The sequence below is a fragment of the Heloderma suspectum genome, chromosome 3 (assembly GCF_057233095.1).
Source record: "Heloderma suspectum isolate Gila_16-S chromosome 3, 16-S_ref, whole genome shotgun sequence".
Classification (NCBI taxonomy): Eukaryota; Metazoa; Chordata; class Lepidosauria; order Squamata; family Helodermatidae; genus Heloderma; species Heloderma suspectum.
In genome coordinates this window covers 219,853,784-219,873,928 of record NC_139460.1, presented here as the reverse complement: position 1 = coordinate 219,873,928, position 20,145 = coordinate 219,853,784, and the positions used below count along the sequence as shown (strand labels likewise).

The 20,145-nt window shown below is 43.2% G+C and overlaps 1 protein-coding gene across 3 annotated transcripts in view; it reads right to left on the bottom strand.

Moving 5' to 3' along the window:
• PCDH15 (protocadherin related 15) overlaps nucleotides 1–20,145 on the bottom strand; it is a 1,185,684-nt gene that overhangs the window by 349,391 nt on the left and 816,148 nt on the right. For all 3 annotated transcript variants that reach the window (XM_084845696.1, XM_084845694.1, XM_084845693.1), the window contains one exon: nucleotides 17,478–17,648. In XM_084845696.1, the coding sequence (XP_084701822.1) occupies nucleotides 17,478–17,648 (171 nt within the window). The remainder of the gene's footprint in view (nucleotides 1–17,477; nucleotides 17,649–20,145) is intronic.

The following is a 20,145-nucleotide window of genomic DNA, read 5'->3' as shown; positions in this document are numbered from 1 at the left end:
AGTCAGGAACACTGATAAGGCATCATCGTGAAACTATGTTATCTAACTGTTATCATTTCAAAATCTCTAAATGGTTGAAAGGATGAAAATATGAGCACACATCATTAGAACACATTAATTTCATCTTCTCTTCCTCCTCTCCCAATTTCTTATTAGTTTGATTTTTGCAAAACAGAATTTTGAGACCTCTTTGTATAAACCTAATTTGTTAAAGAAAATATTCAGCAGAGCAATTCAATTACAGTACACATCAACTGTAGCTACAGGGGACTGATCCATACTGAGAATATTAGAGAGGCCCTATGACTACACAGACTTTTAATACTAGAGAGCCACAATTTCAGCTCAAATGGCAGCAATGTGTGGACACCAGGTGGTCTATTTATTATACACAGTATTTCCTTGACATGTTGCAAACCACAGAAGAGATCACCACTTTTGCCAATGTCCAAATTGCAACTTATCACATCTTGGAACAACCTACTTTTTAAAATTGCACATTTCCCCCATACATTTTATGGTACAAGCAGGGCTGGGTGTATTCCACAGAACACAATGTAGAACTGGTTGCCTGCTGTAATCCTATACACACTTATATGGGAATAAAGTCTACTAAACCCAACAGACATGCATAGGATTCTGAGTTGGCATGCATAGGGTTGCACTGTATGAATCTGTTTTCTTTCTTCTTTTTTAAACTGACTGTCAGCAAAGATTGGGTTGAAAACAGGGGGGCTCCATAGCCAGACTCCATAAGGTATCATTTGTAAGCCCACTGAATACATGCATATGAACACTGTGTAATGTAGCCTAAAGTTGATTTGGCACCACAGGGTTTTGAACCAGTGTGCTCTCCCATTGCTCTTAAGCCAGGGGTAAGCAGCCACTTTGTCCTCAAGGATCACATGCACACACAGATACTAATGCTCTCAGATACAAACACTGTCAGATGTGTGCATACACACACAGTCTCATGCACAGACACCTTGCCCTCCCCACCCCAGTGATCTGGGGGGTTGTTGCGGGAAAGGGAGAGGCTTTAATCTGCCCCCACCCCGGGATCCTGTTTCCTCATTTTAATAGCAGTGGAGAAACAACGATCTTGTGGAGAATCACTGGGAAGGGGGAGAGGCTCTAACCTTCCTCATCCCAGTAATCTTCGTCAGTATCACTGGGGAGAGGGTGAGGTTAAAGCCGCTTCCCGCCCCCTAGCAAACCTGATCAGGATCAATGAAACAGCAATACTGATGGAGATCACTGGGGGGAGGCAAGGGAATAGCTTCTTTCCCCCACTACCATGATTCTGACCATGTACGTGTGGCCTTCAGGGCCAAAACAGTTATGCCTCTGGCTTGCAGCATCGATATATGCAGTCTAGAAATTCCTTCCTTTCTGTCCCAGCATCATGGTTGCTGCTACAGACCAATTGCACAGAAAGCCTCCAATATATGTTGTATTGACCCTTACCAAAAGCTAATTTTAACATTACAAAGAAGCATAAGTGACTTGTACCTCTTCTTTCACCAATTCTCTTATCGGGTCCAAGGTGATGGTCACAAGAAGAGTCAATAGAGGAGAGGCAGGAATCACTAACACTAGCGTTTCCTCCATCTTTGTAACATTTTTATGTGCTTCCCATTCTTCAAGTGGTAGGAAGTTCCAATAGCAGCCAGCAGCAGGGTGGGAAACCTTTTTCCTACGAAAAGCCATTGACCGTCAAGTAGGGATGTATGAGAAATTAATTTCAGTTTGTTTTTGATCAGGATTGATTGAGTTCACACCCTCCGAACCAATACACATGAAAATACTGACTGTATCAGACTGCAAGCTTTTTACTTTTCTTTTCGCATGAACATCCATATGTATTTTCATGTGTATTTCTCCAAATGTACACATAAATTGTGTGCATCTTTGAAATGTATGCATCCTTCTCCCACTGATTAAAGCATAGTTGTGCATAAGCTTTAAAAGCACTCATTTTTTTCATGTGCATTTCTCATATGTACACATGCTGCTGAATATATATTTTTTGTATATATTTCCCTGCCGTTTGCCATGATAGGCTACTTAAAACTTTACGTAGCCTATCACGGAAAAGAGCAGCACCCACTATGCCATTTGCATCCCTGCCATTTGCCGTGATAGGCTACGTAAATCTATGTAAAGATTTACATAGCCTATCACGGCAAACAGCAGGGACACAAATGGTGTCCGCTATGCCGGATGCCATTTGCTTCTAAAGACAAGCAGGAGCAGACGGGACAGGTGGCAGCAGCTGGCTGGCAGAAGGTAGGATCTGGCCCTGCACAGATTCCCCCGGCTGGCGGAGATGAGTCTTTCATTCCGCCGCAGACTGCGGGGGAGGCGGATTCTAATCCGGCCTCATTGGAGTCCGTGGCGGAATTCTCCGCCATCCTAGTTCTGACTGAACTGAGGTCCCAAATAGTGCAGGCACGGGAAAGCGACACGCCTCACAGCCCATCATCACTGCCTTCACCATCATGACTGCACTCCCAACAACCCAAAACAACTGCCCACAGCCACCAACACCCAGAGGTTCATTTGCGCTAGGGAAGAAATACACAGGGATGTCATGTTGCTCCATTTGCGCATATTTGGAAAAACACCACATTTTTGCTGTTTGAGGAAAACACGGGATAGGTGGGCAGAAATGGTGGGGTAATGACTGGATGATGATGACATCATCTAATGGACCTGCACAATTCAGTGAGTGGCCAATCATGAATGTGCAATAAACTGGAGGTGTAAACACACACACCACATGCACAGCTGAGATAACTGGAGGTGTAAACACACAATAAACTGGAGGTGTAAACACACAATAAACTGGAGGTGTAAACACACACACCACATGCACAGCTGAGATAACTGTTATTTTGAAAGGCTAAGTGGATCTCAAGTTATCTGATCTTCATTACATTTTAAATGTTAAAAGATGCACTTATGCTTCATTGTGTAGCTATATTAATGTAAATCCAGCCTGTTAAAAAAAAATGTTAGCCACACATAGAACACAGTTATAGAACAGACCTTTCCATAGCCAGAAAGCTTTTCAGGGAATGGAAATGCTTGCCCAACTGCTAAGAGGAAAAGACAATCCCTCATCTCTTAAGCTTCATGTATTTCCATATTAAAATTAGTGCCCATTTCTTTTAATTAGCCTTGTCATTCTTTTTGCAGCCCCATGCATATAAAATTAATTATCTGTACATTCATATCTTCATAATTTTTAACCTTCGCTTCACTTGTTTTCAGTGACATTTTCTTAAAAAACAGGCTTATCAGGAGATTGCACATGGAGGACAGACAATTTATCAAAAGGTAAAAAGAGAGAGAGAGAAAGGATGAGTAAAGAAGAAGTAGAAGAAAACAACCCTACACAGCGCATAGAATCTTAAGCCTGAGCTACCACGTAATCAGGAGCTTATCAAACCTTTCTGTTTTGAAGCTGATGAAAGAGGCATCCCATTAAAATGCTGTTAATGTGAAATGGCAGTTTCATTAATTTGTAACATCTACTGCCTGGGCAAGTCTTGCTGTAAATCTGTTGAATGCTTAACATTCCCCTTCACTTTGTATTTATAACATTTTCTTGATGACTCTGTGTTTCTGTTGTGAAAAACCAAAACTTTCTTAGAAATATCAGCAAACAGATTAACAAATCTCTCTCTCTCTCTCTCTCCCTCTCCCTCCCTCCCTCCCTCTCTCTCTCACACACACACACACACGAAGGGGTTCCTTTACTCCTCAATAAAATGATTTCATATAACCTTGGAACTATTTTTCATTTTCAGAGACCATCTAAAATGTGAAGATCACTTTGTCATGCACCAACTTATTAAGGCTGCAATCGTATATACACTTACCATTGAATTCAACAGGACTTACAGAAGTGCCTAAGCACTGCAATCAGATTTTGCTCCCAAGTCCTACAAAATTGCAACTGCTGTATTAAAAAATTAGGGTGCAGTCTTATGGGTTGTGCCCTGGGTACTCCAATTTTACAGAATCTTTCTTGAAGCCTGCAACCAGAAAACCCCTTAAAATTACTTCTTGATTTTATTCCTGTCTGACAAGTTCCATTCTTTCTCCAATCATCTCCTTTAATATTTTCACATCACTGTCGCTTTGATCTTGGAAACAAAACACATTAACACTTTGAAAAATATATATAAACTTTCCTAAAAAAGGAAGCTGTACCAAAAGCAAAATAAATCCCTCAAAAATAACTTATCCCCAGTGAAATACCAGAAGTACCAGTAAGAATTTCAAGAGCACAAGGTCAAATACTTTTTTAAAGGTTTTTATAAGAGTAGTGGTGAAATTGATGCATTTGTTTTTATGATTCAACTGGTTGGTTTTGCAGCTATAGTTAAGGCCTTCCGTTAACTCTACAGAGAATCCTCTATATTAAAGGAGATGATTGGAGAAAGAGTGGAATTTGTCAGACAGGAATAAAAACAAGAAGTACTTTTAACGGGGTTTCTGGTTACAGGCTTCAAGAAAGATTCTGTAAAATTGTTTCAGAAGTGCATTTTTATAATCTTCCTGAACAATCACTGTCACTTTGTGGAAATGTATACTTTGTTCTGAAATTTGAATTTTGGTTATTTGAATAGTTCCTTCACTATCATCATTTGAAACCAGTTTTGTTGTAGCAATATGGATCTGCTAAGTACAATGAAGTTCTTCCATCTCTGTCCATGTCTTAACTGTTGTTCTAACAGTGCAATACTATACATGCCAGTTAAAAACTCCCCCAGCATCTTACAGCCCCTGGATCGAGGAGATTATCCTGTTTCTCTCAACATCAGCATACACTGAGGCAATCTAAATGGTATCTTACACTGGTTTTATGCCTTATGACTAACACAACTTTGCTATTTGTTCCACTTTCAAATCATTAACATGTATTATTCCACCTAGCAACTAAGGGCACAATCCTATAGGGATAGTCAGCTGCCTCTGAACTCGGAGGCGGCTGACTATCCAATGCAGGGCGGGGGAAGCATGGAAGGGATCTTCTCCTCAGAGCTCCGGCCGCCCTGCATTTGTAGGTAGATGGCTGATTTCAGCTGTCTAGCTAGAGTGGCTCAGAGCGGAAGGGGGAAGGGGAGAGGCCGGATGGTACATAGGAAGCGTTATACCAGCGCTTCTGCCATCTCCACCCCTCTGCACCCCCAGGAATGCCCCCCTTTTTCCCATTCTGTGCTGCCTCTCTGAGCGTACAGCCAGGGATGAACCGTGCCACCTACAAGGTGGCAGGGGAGGAGGCAGGGAGGTGGTTTTCCGGGAACCAACATTGGAGTGCTGGTTCCAAGCTCGGTTCCTGAAAACTGAAAAATCCTATGGCCGTCTAGCCACTGTCTAGCGGCCATGGGACTGTGCTCTAAATAGCATAGATATTTGCTTCCCAATTCATGGAATAAAATTGATCTACCCATTTACTACTAGTCCTTCCTTCTGGAAAATTCTGAGCATATAATCTACACATAAATGGGGAAGGACCCAATTGGGCACTAGCTCTAATATTAATTATGTTGCACTAGCATAAAGGCCTTCTAACACAATGTCAATAGTGTTAGCTGGCATGATCAAATTCCCTGAAAAACCAGTTGTACCAGCTAATGCTATTGGCACTGCATTAGAGGTCTCTTCTGGTACTAGTGTTGGATCAGATACTGCCCTTGGATGTGTGTGTATAAAGAGATAAACAAATCCACTAATTTCACAATTGCCTACTTTACCTGTAAAGACATAAAATTCTGCACAGCAAAAGGCATGTGAGATGCATAACGAAAATTGTTACAGTGTTACTAAAGTGTAATCCATAACACAGTTTAGGGACTATATTAAGCTGTAAATTGACATGTTCAGTGGTGATGTCAACCAATTAGTAAGCACATTTTTATTTTTGAGATATTTGAATTACAAATGAGAATTTGCAATTTCCATCAATGATTTAAATCAGTCTTTTTTTTCAGTTGATTTCAATAAAGCTGAATTGCTGATTGAAAATCACCTTGATAAATCAATCCACTTTAGTAATTCCTTATTATTCTAGTTGTGTACCATGATACAGTATACCTTTCTTTCTTGAGGTCTTCAAATGGACCCCTGTTTTTAATTCCACTAAGACTCATTGATTGTAGTGCTGATTCCCTGTATGTTTTATCTGATTATTTTTTGAATTGTACTGTTATTTGCTGCATTTGTTTTTAAGTATTTTACTGTAAGCTGCCTTGTGAAGGCTTGCCTTAAAAGGTGGTATAGAAATAACCCAAACAAATAAAAAAAAAGAAATATCGACTTTACTGCATCTGGAATTTTGACTCTGTGATTCCATTTCCCATAAATCTCTAAGCTCCACTTTTTGTTAATGACATTAAGGCCAGCAATAAACGGACATCTTTAAATACATCAGAAGCAGGAAACTGGCTAGGGAGTTGGTTGGTCTGTTGGATGACAAAGGACTTAAAGAATTACTAAAGGGGGATGAGGAGACTGCAGAGAAGCTGAACAACTTTTAACCTGTTGTCATTGCAGAAGATGTAAAACTGTGCCTGTGCCTGACTTAGGGATGTTGGAGGCATCCATTTGAAGCGTGGAGCTTGGTGACTTTTTGTCGGGCCAGCCCCCTGGACTCTGGCTCGCTTGTCCGCAAGCTGGCCTGACTCGACACAGGTGGAGTTGAGCCAGCTCGTGGACTTTCACCATTGCCACGTTGTACGTGAGTGTCTCCTTCTCTATCTCCAGGAGGGAGAAGGAGACACTTGTTCCCAGCACCCCCGCCGCTGTGCACAAATGGCTTTTTCCCTCCCGGGACCTGAGAGGGGAAAGGAGCAATTTGCACACAGTGCCCGTGAGTTCTGGGGGAGGCCCGTGGCGGCTAGCTAAAGGAAGCCAAGCTCAGGGGAAATCCGTCAAGCCCCAAGAGGGCCAGATTTTCCCATGCCAGACATCCCTAGCCTGCACTGACATTGTCAGGAAGGGAGTCTGAGGAACTGAAGCAAATAGTGGTGACAAGAGGTGAAGTTCTAGATCTTATTGATAATTGAAAACAAACATCTGGGTCCAGATGGTATACATCCAAGAGTTCTTAAATAACTCAAATGTGAAATTGCTGATCTTCTAATAAAAATATGTTACAGGGGACTTGAGAGTGGCCAATGTAACACCAATTTTTAAAAAAGAAGTCCAGGGGGAATCCAGAAAATAACAGGCCAGTCAGCATAATGTCTGTTCTGGATAAACACTTATGGGTCATTAACTGGTGAACAGAAAGAAGGGAACAGGAATAAATTGTCAGTTCTTGAAAGGGAGGGATGTAAAGAGTGGAGTTCCCCAAGGATCTGTATTGGGATCAGTGCTTTTCACTTCTCCATAAATAATCTGAAATTAGGGGTGAGCAGTGAGGTGACAAGTTTGCAACCACTAAATCATTTAGGGTTAAAACAAAAAGAGACTGCAAAGAACTCAAAAAGGATCTCTTAGGCATGGAGTGCTTTTACCAGCTTTGGCTAGTGGCCCAGCTATACCCCTATCAGCACAAGGATAACCTGGTTTCAGTAATCTGAAGGTCTGGTAATCTTCAGATTAGCGCAATGCACTATATGTGGGGCTGCCCTTGAAGACTGTTCAGAAGCTGCTGCTTGTGCAAAATTCAGCAGCCAGATTAATAACTGGGACCAGAAGGTCTGAGCATATAAAAACAATCTGGCCAGCTTGCACTGGCTGCCTGCATGTTTCCGAGCCCGATGCAAGGTACTTCCCAAGCCATGTAAGATAAAGCCTTACATGGCTTAGGAGCGCAATACTTGACAGACTGCCTGTCAAGGTTCCCTTTTTGCCGGGCTGAGAACTCCAAGAACCAAATCAACACTCAGAACAGAGGCTGCATTTCCAAGGCTTTAATTCCATTTACTCTAATGAGGCATACAGATGCAAGTTGCTAGAGACTACAAAAGAAACAGCCTTCAGGGAGTTCAAAGGGAAACTACGAAAGTTGATCTCCGTTTGGGGAAAAGGCGGCAAGCTCTGTTAACTTGAGGGGTGGAAGGGGAAGATCTCCCCCTCTCCCGTGACACGTCTGGCGCCGAAGTTCAGCCCGCGCGACTTCCTGCTTGTGCCTGTATCTGCACCTTGCGTCTAAAAGTTCAGGTTGTTCTTCTGTCTCCTCCCTCTGTCCACTATCACGCTCAGGGATCTGTGAAGAGGGGATGGGCTCTCTGTGCAGCTGTGCCTCTGAAGCCTGGGAAAGCTCCTCCCCCACATGTAGCAGCTCTTCCTCAGAATCTGAACTACTCTGACACTCTATATGCTCAGGGGCAACCCTGACACTGCCTCTCCTGACCAGAACCTACCCGGATGCTGCGATCAACAACTGAGGCCTTCTCCAAGTGCCACCCCATGGGAGGCTCAGAAGGGAGAGGGCCTTCTCAGTGGTGCCCCCAACCAGCTATGGAATGAGCTTCCCACTGAGGCCCTCCTCGTGCTGACACTGTCATCTTTTCGGCATCAGGTTAAGACTGCCCTCTACTCCCAGGCATTCAATGACATATGATGGGCCACTTATGTCAGCTGTCTTGAACATTAAAATTGTTTTTTGAAACCCTTTTTAACTGTTTAAATTGCTTGAAATTTTGTACGCTAAAATTTTCAGACTATGTTTTATTATAATGTTGTATTATGTAATGTTGTATAATGATGTGGTCTGTGTTTTTTTGTGAATTGTTGTGAACTGCCAAGAGAGCTTCAGGTATTGGGTGATATAGAAATGAAAATAATGATGATGATAGTCAAATCACTATCACATTTGTGTCATCAAGGGCATCTCTACACCAGCCTAAAATCCTGCATTTAAAATGGGGCTTTCTGCTTCTATTTTAAATGCAGGCTCATAACTCCCTTTTTCATGTGCTTCCTCTTCCCTCTCCCCTTTCCTCCTCCTTCTCCCTGTATCTGAATCTTCCATATCTTCCATTGATCTCACTCCTCTTCTTGCCACCTTTCTTCTTTTCATGGAGGGAACTCAAGTGGAACACAACGGGGTAACTAGATAGTTCATTATCTGCCATCTATTTAAAAACAGAACAAAGGGCATTTAGTCCAGGAGATGCCTTGAATGATCACAGTGTCATGTAAAGAGCTCACAGACATCCGTGAAGGAGCAACCTCAATCGAGGATAAAATCTCTGTGTGGAGGAAGTAGGGATGTTAGAGAATTCCGCCACGGATCCCAGGGAGGCCGAATTCCAGTGAATTCAGCCCCCCGGAATCCATGGTAGAACGGAGCAACCCGCCCCACCACCCTGTGAAAGCCCCGCGAAACATAGCCTACCTGGCTGTGGCTCTGCCAGTGGCGGCAGCGGTTCTGGTGGCAGCAGCAGCCCCGGCGGCTCCAGCCGCTGCCGGGCTGCGGCCACAAATGGCAGCTGCTATGCCGGCTGCCATTTGCATCCCTGGCAAGCCGTGATAGGCTACGTAAATATCTCCGTAGCCTATCTCGGCTCAGAGCAGGGACGCAAATGGCATAGCAGCCGCCATTTGCATCCCCACTTTTGCCGTGATAGGCTACGTAAATATTTACATAGCCTATCATGGCAAAAGCAGAGACGCAAATGGCGACCGCTACAGCATTTGCGTCCCTTCGCTGAGCCATGATAGGCTACGTAAATATTTACGTAGCCTATCACGGCTCAGCGAAGGGACGCAAATGGTGGCTGCTACGCCAGCTGCCATTTGCATCCGCAGACCTGCCATGCGGATGCACCCAGCCGATGGTTCCGCGGAGTTGCCATGGAGCGGAACCAATTGAGGTAGGATTTTGGGGGGAGGTACGGAGCGCCTCTCCCCCCACGAATGTCACCCTTCGAAAAGTTAAGTGACTTTTGTACATTCCTAGGAGAAAGCCCATGTTTATCTTGTGTACCTCCAAGCTTCAAATTCTCTAACTCCCTGAGAATCACAGATGACGGAAAAAAACAGTTGGAAAATTTGCCTCCAGGGTAGTAGCCATTTATTATTCACAGCAGCGTTCATAGGTTTTGGCATGCAGAAATTCCATAATTATCTCTGAAGAAAAATGTACTTAAGTTGGCAACCCAAAGACTTGAATGATCACTTTAAAAATCCCAAATCAGTCTTTCTTGCACTGAGTGGCACTGATGATTTCGTTATTGGCATTGATCACATTTCTAACTCAAAATACAGTCTTGTGTGGTAATCCTCAGCTTTATCAAACATGCCATATGAAGAACATTAGAACTTCAAGACAAAAGGGCTTTTCCTTTGTTCACACAGAACCTTGATGAATTATGTTTTCTCCAAGAGGATATTTGAAGTGCCAAAGCAAACAATGAGTTGCTGGCAAGCCCGTGTGTACGAGTGGGCTTCATGACCTTCAGTTTAGAGAATTGGAGCACGGGAGGGAGAGATTTATAGAATTCCAAAATACATCTGTGCTGCCATACATAGATATCATAGATTGCATAAAAGTTAGTTGAAATCTTTTGTTGTAGAAAATGTCTGATCAAAAAATTACAAGAAAAAGGCATGCAGTCAATATGAAGAATGGTAAAGGGCAAAAAGGTGTTGATAGATGGAACCAATGGACTTTATCAGAACAATTCCTTGAACTTGGCTAACAAGCAGCCCAAACTTATAATGTATGATAATAAAATGTGTTGTGAAATGGTTGTTTATGTGGGCTCAGTCTTTCATAGCAACACAGTTCATATGGACAAGTGGGACCAGCAACAAAATGATGTAGTGAGGAGTGCTCTTTTTAGTGTACCATTGAGCCAGCCATGCCCTCCTCCATGATATCCCATTCCATACATCATTTTCTGTTTCTCCCCACAACTGTCAGTCAGCATTCTACGGCCAGTGAATATGATAGAACATGTTCAGTACTGTACCATGTTCAGTGGCCATAGTGGAAGAGCATATGCTTTGCATGCAGAAAGACCCAGTTTCAATCCTCAGCATCTCCAGGTAGGGCTGGAAATGTCTGCCTGAAACCTTGGAGAACTATTGCCAAATCAGTGTGGACAATACTGGGCTAGATGGACCAATGGTCGGACTCAGTGTAAGGCAGCTTCCTATGTTCCTATGACCTCTTTGGGTTTTTTCCCCCAAACCCCATTTTTCCCCTAAATATTTTTTGTTCTTTTGCAAACCTTTGGGTTCTCCCAAGCCTGCTGATATTTCTCCTCTTGTGTCTGGATGATGCCATTTTGGCTACATGAGGATCCACACTCATCTCTGAACTTTGGAAGCACTGGGATTGATATACATAGCACCTATGAAGGGTTCTTTTCCAAAATTGGTCCAGATGTCCTCAGCCCAACTAAAGGACTTACCATAATCTGGTGGCTCCCACTGATTTCAGAGGCTTCGCCAAATGTGTAGGCCAAAGTTGTAGGCTAGGCAATCATCATAGAAGCCTTTTGTGCTGGTTTGATATGGTGACAATATCAATCCATGGTTGTGTAGGAATTAATTCCCAACATTGGAAAGCCTTTCGAACCCTCACCTGAACTCACTGGAATATAGTAAGTTCTGATTCAGGTCTGGCTTAGTTCTGTTGGAATCATGCCCCTCAAATCTTTCACCAAGTTCCAATTAGGGAAAAATTCAGAGGCATCTCTAAGGCATGGGAAATGTGGTGATTGCTGGTGCTCAACTCTATGTGTGTGTACTTGTAGATCATAATTACTTCATCAAGGAGTATATTGCCAGGGATATATTGCTAGAGACATTCGCTATCTCTTGCAGAGCCTACAGTAGGGAAGGAAAAAAGGAAAGGAGGTAAAAGGAGAAGAGCAGTTCTGGAAGGGACAAAGGAGAGGAACTGTATAAGACTGGAAGCAATGAGATAGTGGTGAGAGAACAAGGGAAGCTGCATGGACCCGTGGAACAAGGACTACAGCAATGCCAGCATCAAGGCTGGTTGGGCACCTGCCTAGGGATGTCAGAGAATTCCACCACGAATCTCGGTGAGGCCAAATGCCAGTGCATTTGGTCCCCTGAAATCCGTCGCGGAACGAAGCCCCCGCCCCCCCCCCCGTGAAAGGTGCGCGAAACGGAGCACTTACCTGCTGCCGTCTGCACTGACTTGCGAATGGCGGCCGCGCTGCGGCCACCATTCACTTCCTCATCATAGCTGTGATAGGCTATGTAAATAATTACATCATTTGTGTCCCTGCGGAGGCCGTGATAGGCTACATAAGTATTTGCGTAGCCTATCACGGCAAGCTAAAAAAAACCCAACCGCGTATGCAAATGGCGGCGGCTACGGCGGCCGCTATTTGTGTTCCCTTTTTTTTCGCTGTTTTAGCCTACGTAAATATTTACATAGGCTAAAACGGCGGAAAAAAAGGAACGCAAATGGCGGCCGCCGTAGCCGCCGCCATTTGCATACGCTGTTGTTTTTTTTTGCCTGCAGGCTGCCCAGCGGCCAGATGTCCGGGTGCGGGTGGCCCCAGCTGGCGGCTCCGCAGAATCTCCACGGAGTGGAGCCGGCGGGTTACGATTTCAGGGGGAGGTGCGGAGTGCCTCCCCCCCCACCGCAAATCACCCTGTTGAAAAGGTAAGTGACTTTTGTACATCCCTACACCTGCCAAGGGCCACCCTTCAGCAGGGTCCCACTGATCACAGCCCCATGGAGTTGTTCTTCCTTCTCACCATTGCAACCTGCTTATTCACGTGTCTCTTGCAGACAATGGTGGCAGCGAGAAGGAGGAGCAGTAGATGCTACTGCCTACGTGCTCACTGTCTCTCTGCCTGTCAAGCAAGCAAGTAGTAGCTAATGAAAAAGCAGATGAGATGCATTAGCAGCTGGTTACAATGGCAGTGGGAAGCTAGACTCACTGAGGGAGAAACCCATTGAGAGCGTCTTGCCCAAGGGCCCTCAAAAATCAGGAACCAGCACTGGAGTAGGGAGTGGCTGGATGAAGAATGGGGGTAAGAGAACACCAACATCTTATTTGGATACGTCCAAAATGAATCCACTAAACATTTGAATCTATTCCAAATTGATTGGAAGGCCTCCAGGTCCTGTTGTACTCCCCATAATGTTATTGAAAGAGCAGGAGGCCTGAGAGCTTCCCCACTATTACCAACACTCACCTCTCTCCCACTCCCTTTCCCAAAGTTACCAAAGCTAAGAAAGCCTTGTGAACCACCCAGAGAGCTTCAGCTATTGGGTGGTATAGAAATAAATAAATAAAAAAGAAAGAAAGAAAGAAAGAAAGAAAGAAAGAAAGAAAGAAAGAAAGATCGAGCCAGTGTGGTGTAGTGGCTAGAGTGTTGGCCTGGGAGTTGAGAAATCTGGGTTCTAGTCCCCACTTGGTCATGGAAGCTCACTGGGTGACTTTGGGCCAGTCACAGACTCTCAGCCCAACCTACCTCACAAGTGGGTTGTGTGGATAAAATGGAGGATTATGTATGCTGCCTTGGGTTCCTTAAGGAGGAAAAAGGTGGGATATAAATGTAATGAAATAAATAAATAAATAATAAGAGGAGTGGTAGGAAGGGCTCAGAGGAACTGCTGCCTCCTCATTTTTGGTAAGACTGGGAGATTTGGAAATGAATCAGAAAACAGGTTAATTTAGGATGAATCTGAACTGTGGAGGTCTTCTCCACCAGCCACCTAAGTTCTGTTCTCTACAAAGCCTATTCTAGGTAGATGAAACATCATAATGATACCATACAATATTGTATTATTGTAGGGATGTACGAAAGTCACTTACCTTTTCGCAGCTTGGCTTTGCGGTGGGGCGGAGGTGCTTTGCTTCTCCCCTCGAAGTTCAGGCGAGGGGGGGGAGGCTTCCCGCCTCGCCTGGCCGAAATTCAGGCCGGGGGGGAGGCTTCCCGCCTCGCCTGGCCGAAATTCAGGCCGGGGAGAAGCGCCCCGTCTCCCCGGCTGCAAAACAAAAAGTAAAAAAAAAAAAGACCCCGTGATAGGCTACGTGACGATTTACGTAGCCTATCACGGCTAGATTTCCAAAGTCAGCCGTGATAGGCTACGTAAATCGTCACGTAGCCTATCATGGGTGACTTTGGAAATCTAGCCATGATAGGCTACGTAAATTGTTACGTAGCCTCTGCACGGGTGTATGTGGTTTTTTTTTACTTTAGTTTTTTTTTTTTCAATGGCGGCGGCGGCAGCCGGTCGGGAGACCGGCCGCCGCCCCCACCCGTGACGAACCGCTGCCGGGACCCGCTGCCGGGAGGGACATTCTTCAAAGGTCAGTCCCGTCCCGGGGGTGGTGGTGGAGAATTTCACCGCCGATTTCGGGGGGCCGAATGCGTTGGCGTTCAGCCCCCCGAAGATTCGGGGAGAAATTCTCCACCATCCCTATATTATTCAAGGAATAAAAAAGCAGGAAACCAGTCATTTATTTCTATATTTCACAACAGAAATTGCTATGAAAATATTATCTTTGAAGATGAAGCACCAAGAATAAGAAATTACAAAAGGATTGGAGGAAGGCTAGGGGAAAACAAAAACAAATGCTAGTAAAGCATGCTTCACACAGATAACTACTTGTAGATCCAGTCACACAATACCACACAGAGATAATCTCACACTTCTGTCTCATTCCCAGACAAATCCACCATGTGGGTTCTGAAATCTTATAGTTTATGATTACATCAAAAGCCGTATCACTTATGAATGCAAGGCGTGTTTATTATGTACATGTTTGAGTACATGTTGATGTAGAAACGGCAGGTATAAATCACTGTAAAATGTATGCAAGCATTACAATGTCACAAAAGAAATATCCCGTCTGAAGCAGGAAAAATGGAAACACAAGAGCTGCTAAGGGTGGAAAGAACATAATACTGAGGACTCTGGAGAAACTATGTTCACTCACTCTGCTTGTCAAATGCATGCTGGAACAGTGTTCCACTTAGTGGGGCAGCCCACAGCTCAGTGGCAGAGCACCTGCTTTGCATGCAGAAGGTCCCAGGTTCAATCCCCCGCATCTCCAGGTAGGTCTGGGAAGGGTTCCTGCCTGAAACCCTGGAGAGCCGCTGCCGGTCCACAATACTGGGCCGGATGGACCCATGGTCTGATTCAGTATAAGGCAGCTTCCTATGTTTCTACTGTCTTAACAAGGCCAGAAAAATGACCCGAGTAATTGCACCCTAAAGGCCATTTCAAACATGATGCTTTGCCTATGTGACGATGGCCTCAAATAAGGAAAACACGTATTCACCATTAGTGGTTATGTCACTGGACTTAAAATCTATTCTTCAGTGCATGAGTGGGTAATGTGGAGTAGTGTATCAAGCGTCAGAGAGTCCTGGGCAAAAATATTTATCCATGAAGCTCACTGGATTAGTTTGGGCCAATCACCATCTCTCAACCTAGAGTACATCATGGGGTTCCAGAGAGAAGAAATAAGCACCCCATGTACACTACCTTGAACTGCTTCGATGAAGGACAGAATACAAATGAAATATTTTGTTATTGTTATTAGTACATGGGCTGGATAGGTGCTCTTTATATGCTGATTAACTGGATCCTAGCAGTTAGTTTCTGAAACAAAGAGAATTCTCAAATGTCCTTCTGATTTCAAAACTATGCAATTATGTTTTAAGCTTGCTCTCATTTCAGGGCACATTGATTTGATGGATAACAGCCTTGTATTGAATACTGGATCAAATGTTTAGAATTTTCATTTCAAACTACAGATTTGTGGGCTGAAGCCAGGCAATACACTGATTTTCGTTCTATTACTGAGCTGTCACAGTACACCACAGCTGTTCAATGCCATTAATACGGATGTTCTTATTCCTTAAGTACATGTTATAGCATCAGACGTTTGCAGGGTAGAGAGGCAAAATATTGGTGTTGCTGAAATGACAGAATCCACAGAACCCATTACAAGTTGCTCAACTGCTTGTTTCACCTTTAGTCTCCTGTGCTGCCCAAACCCAGCTGTTAACCATCCAGCCTACTGACTCAAAAGGGTAGCAATTTCTATTATAAATATTTGTGTTAACATCTGTATTCTTGACAAGGGGCAAATAATATAGCTCCTACAATACCCTTGGGAGAACTTTCTTTGCACAATTGGCAGTTTGGGGGCAATTTATACCAGACAAAGAGCCAAATTCCAAAAGCTGTTTCTATGGGTATTACACATCAAAACAAAACAGTGTATAGACCTAAACATAGTGTTCAGTAGTCAATGGCTTCTCATAGTGTCATTATTAACAATTAGTTCCTAGAAGGCATGGATAAACCACATTTTTAAACAAACAGCGCTGTTCTCAATATAGCCTATTAAGTTATGCCAGCCCCTTAATCTCCCCAGTCAAAGATAAATAAAAATGCACCCTGCATTGGTTCTTTGCATGCTGACAATCTATCAAGCTGCTTTAGGGATACTAAAAGGAAATAATTACATTACAGATGTAATCTCTCTCTCTCTCTCGTATATGGAGTACAGAAAGTAAAATGAAAATAGGCCCTCATTCAGTGGGGAATATGGATGGAGGAATCAGTGAGGCTTGTGCTCTTTGAGGTTATCTGCGTTCCATGTTGAAGCTTGGCCTGCTTCAATCCTATCCCCAAACTGTTTTACCCCTGTTCAAATGGGAAAAGTACGCAATTGGATGCACACATTTTAAAAAATGCACACTCAAATGCATGCTTTCCCCCATTGACTAAAGCATGAAAGTGCATATCCCCCCCCCTCCCCCAAATACACATTTTTAAAGTGCAATTTTTTCTAAAGTACACATTTTGTGAACACAATCACGATCTTGGAAATTTGCAAGCTTTGCCCACAAAATGCGCTCATGTTCGGGGATGCAAATGGGGCAAGTTCTGATGTTAAACAAATGGAAATGAAAGTCTCGTACATCCCAAAATGCTCATAGATCTCCAAGATGTAACAATATAGGAGTTTTGACATGTATCCTGAGGCTGGGTAATCAAGAGTAGACACATGTGGGTGAACGCAATGCTGAATCTAATACTTTCCAGTCATTTAAAACACAGCCATAATCCCTGAAAAGTTCTCAAAGCCAGTGAAGACCAAGTATTTAGTCTGTGGCAATCTGTACTCTCTTACATAACACAACGTATGTTAAATGACCAGCATTCAAACTGGAAATATTGTAACAAAAAGCTAACAAAAAATAAACTCTTACCCAGGCCTGTTCACCATGTGACACACAAATGGAATGCAAGCATGCATATACAGAGATACAGATATCATATGGTTGTCCACTAAGGGCTTGATCAGTCACTTTTTGCTATCTCCATGGAATTGGGAGCTGGGGTTTATTGAACACCTGACAGGCCGCAATATTGGGTTGGTCGGTTGTGTTTGGCTTGCCGGTGTGCAGGCCTGTGCTTCAGAGTAGTTGACCTGAATGTAGACAGAGAATGAATGGAATTAAAAGGAAGAAAAAATGCTCATGCTTGTACTTACAGGCTCAGTGAGCTCTGGCAAACTAGCTTGGTAAGTGAGTGGCCGACAGTCCCGAGTGTTAAAAACTAATATACATGGAAGGAACATTGGTCCAAGATCATCCCCATCAAGGACATCAACGGTAAGGGTGGTTGTACTTGTTCTTCGTTCCATAAGATTTTGAGCTCGGTCCTATGGAGAAAATACAATTTACAGAGACTGGTCTTGCGATTCCTTTAGAAAAACAGCAATGTGCTATCTTTCAATTAAAAGCAATTTATCTTGGTATCACAACACATGAAATATAATCCAAACTGCATGCCATAACACCTGTTGCAAAGTCAGACAGAGGGAAGAAATGAACTTTGCACTGCCAGATCCCAGCTGGCTATAGTGACTAGGGATAAGAGGTGGCAGGGGGAGAGCGGGGGGCTTTCCTTTTTTTAATCTTTGGGGAAAAAAACACTTGATCTTGATCCCTCTTCTTATTTTCACTATTTTTTCCCCCCTAAATCTCTTCCTCCTTTCCTTGGACCTCAAATCATGATTCTCCTGAAATTGTTGTGAGAGACACTGGCTGGCATTACGTACAGAACAAAACTTGAAATGCAGGTGAGCAAGTGTTGGATACAGAATCCATCTTTTGTATGGTTGGTGGCTCTGTGCTTGCCTAAGAAGTAAGGCAAGTTATCTAACATTAGGAAAGAAACCTCATATTAGCCATGTAGGAAGCACAGTTTTCAAAATGGAAGGGGTCTCCCGCCCCACTGCCACCAAACAGTATTTGATGAAACAAAAATGTGGAGCAGACTCCGTGATAAAATCTTCTCTCTTTAAATTTGGAGTCCATAAGCATTATTTTCTTCATATAACAACAATGGAATTTAATTCCCTATCTCCCCCCCCCAAGTTGTACAACTTTAATTATAGAATCACTTATCAGCGCAGTAAATCAGTGCTTGCTCCATATATTCTGCTTACTGACAGAAGAATTCATGAATTCACTTTATTGCCTTTCTAAAAGGAAAAAAAGTACTTTGCGGGGGGAGGGCGAGAGGGCGGAGGAAATTAAAGATGTCAGCCTGCTACCAAAAGATGCAGCACCCTTATTCAAAACGGTAGCAATATTATCACATCACGAAAATGTATAATTTGGTGTTTGCATGTCATTTCGGACATCATATTATGGAGGGACTTCGGGTAGGACATTGCTAATGCATATTGTTATAGGCAGGGCAGTCCTGGAATGACACTGCAGGCTTGCCCTTGGTGATCAAACTGTTCAGAATCCGGTTAATAGGAGACATTTAAATTTAGTATTAAATGAGCATTTTAACTCCCAACTTGTTTCGTCAGGCAGCTAAATGGAATCAAAACTAAAAATTAACATGGAAATTAAAGCAGGGATTGCAAATGTGGACATGGGGGGCAAGTTTAACATTTTACGCTCGCAGTCTTAGAGGTGCTAGTCCTAGAAGCTTGGTGGAAACAAACTGTTGATCCTGGGCAGGAATAAGACAGAGCAGAAAATGGTGCAAAATTAGGCCCACTCCCAGGAGAGGCAAAGATATGATAGGATGGAAGAAAGAGATGGAAGAAAGGATACCAGGCCAAAGAAAGTAAGGAGGGCAGGAAGTAAGGAGCAGGAAACAAGAGCAACAAGAACTGAATTAACCTGATAGAGGTGACCTAGAAGAATCTATAGATAGCCAAGGTTAGCAGGAGCCAATGGCCAGAGAGTGGGGTGGAGCTAAATAAAAGTAGCTACAGGGCTCTCCTTAGGTCTCATTCTGAAATGAGGATGTGCAGCAATGACAATGGCACCAATCCTGCACCAAGTATTCTCAGAGTCTACATATATGTGTCATTCATAAATGGCACAATTTACATGTGCTCTTTCCTAAGATATATGAATCCAAGAATGATAAGAAATGGTCCTAAGAGATAACAAGAACTCTGGACTCAAAATAATAATCTCAAAAGTACTGAAAATTGTGGGAGGATCTTAGCAAAACATGCCACGAGAATGGCTTGACTCCTTTTAAGTGGGTTTATAAACTTTGGAAGTAATGTGCAGAATTCTGAGATGAGTGAGCTAAAATTACTAGCTCTGCTTGCAAATGCAAAATCAAGTACAATTAAAAGGTGTTCTCCAACAGACAGATATACTAGGCACAACAAAAGCATCACTTTATTTCTTAGTTTGAAAAATCTATTACATAACATGTCATGACAATGCTACACACACACACACCAATTGAAGCCAAAAGAAAAAAACAGTGCCTCCAGAAGGTCACGTTTCAAAGCTGAAGGATCCAGTTAAATTGCAGCCATTACATTTATTTCACACCAAATTAGTATTGCTAGATGTGTCAGAATAATAAACTCATTGACATGGCACTACAATACATCTTTTATATTTTCCTAGACTTAAAAGGCTATCTTTCAACTGAACTCCAGTACCTTTACAACCAGTGATTATGTGAAAGATGGTGTTAAAAGGCAACAAAGACATAGGGCAGATTCTCATGTGTGGAAGTCACTTGATAGTAGGGATGCTGGAGAAATTCGAGACAGACTAAAATGAGCTTGGATTTCTGAGAATCTGACCTGTGGAATCCACTGTGGAGTGACCCCCCTCGGGCCATGCGGTGTTCATGATGATGATGATTTTTTTTACTTTCCCGAA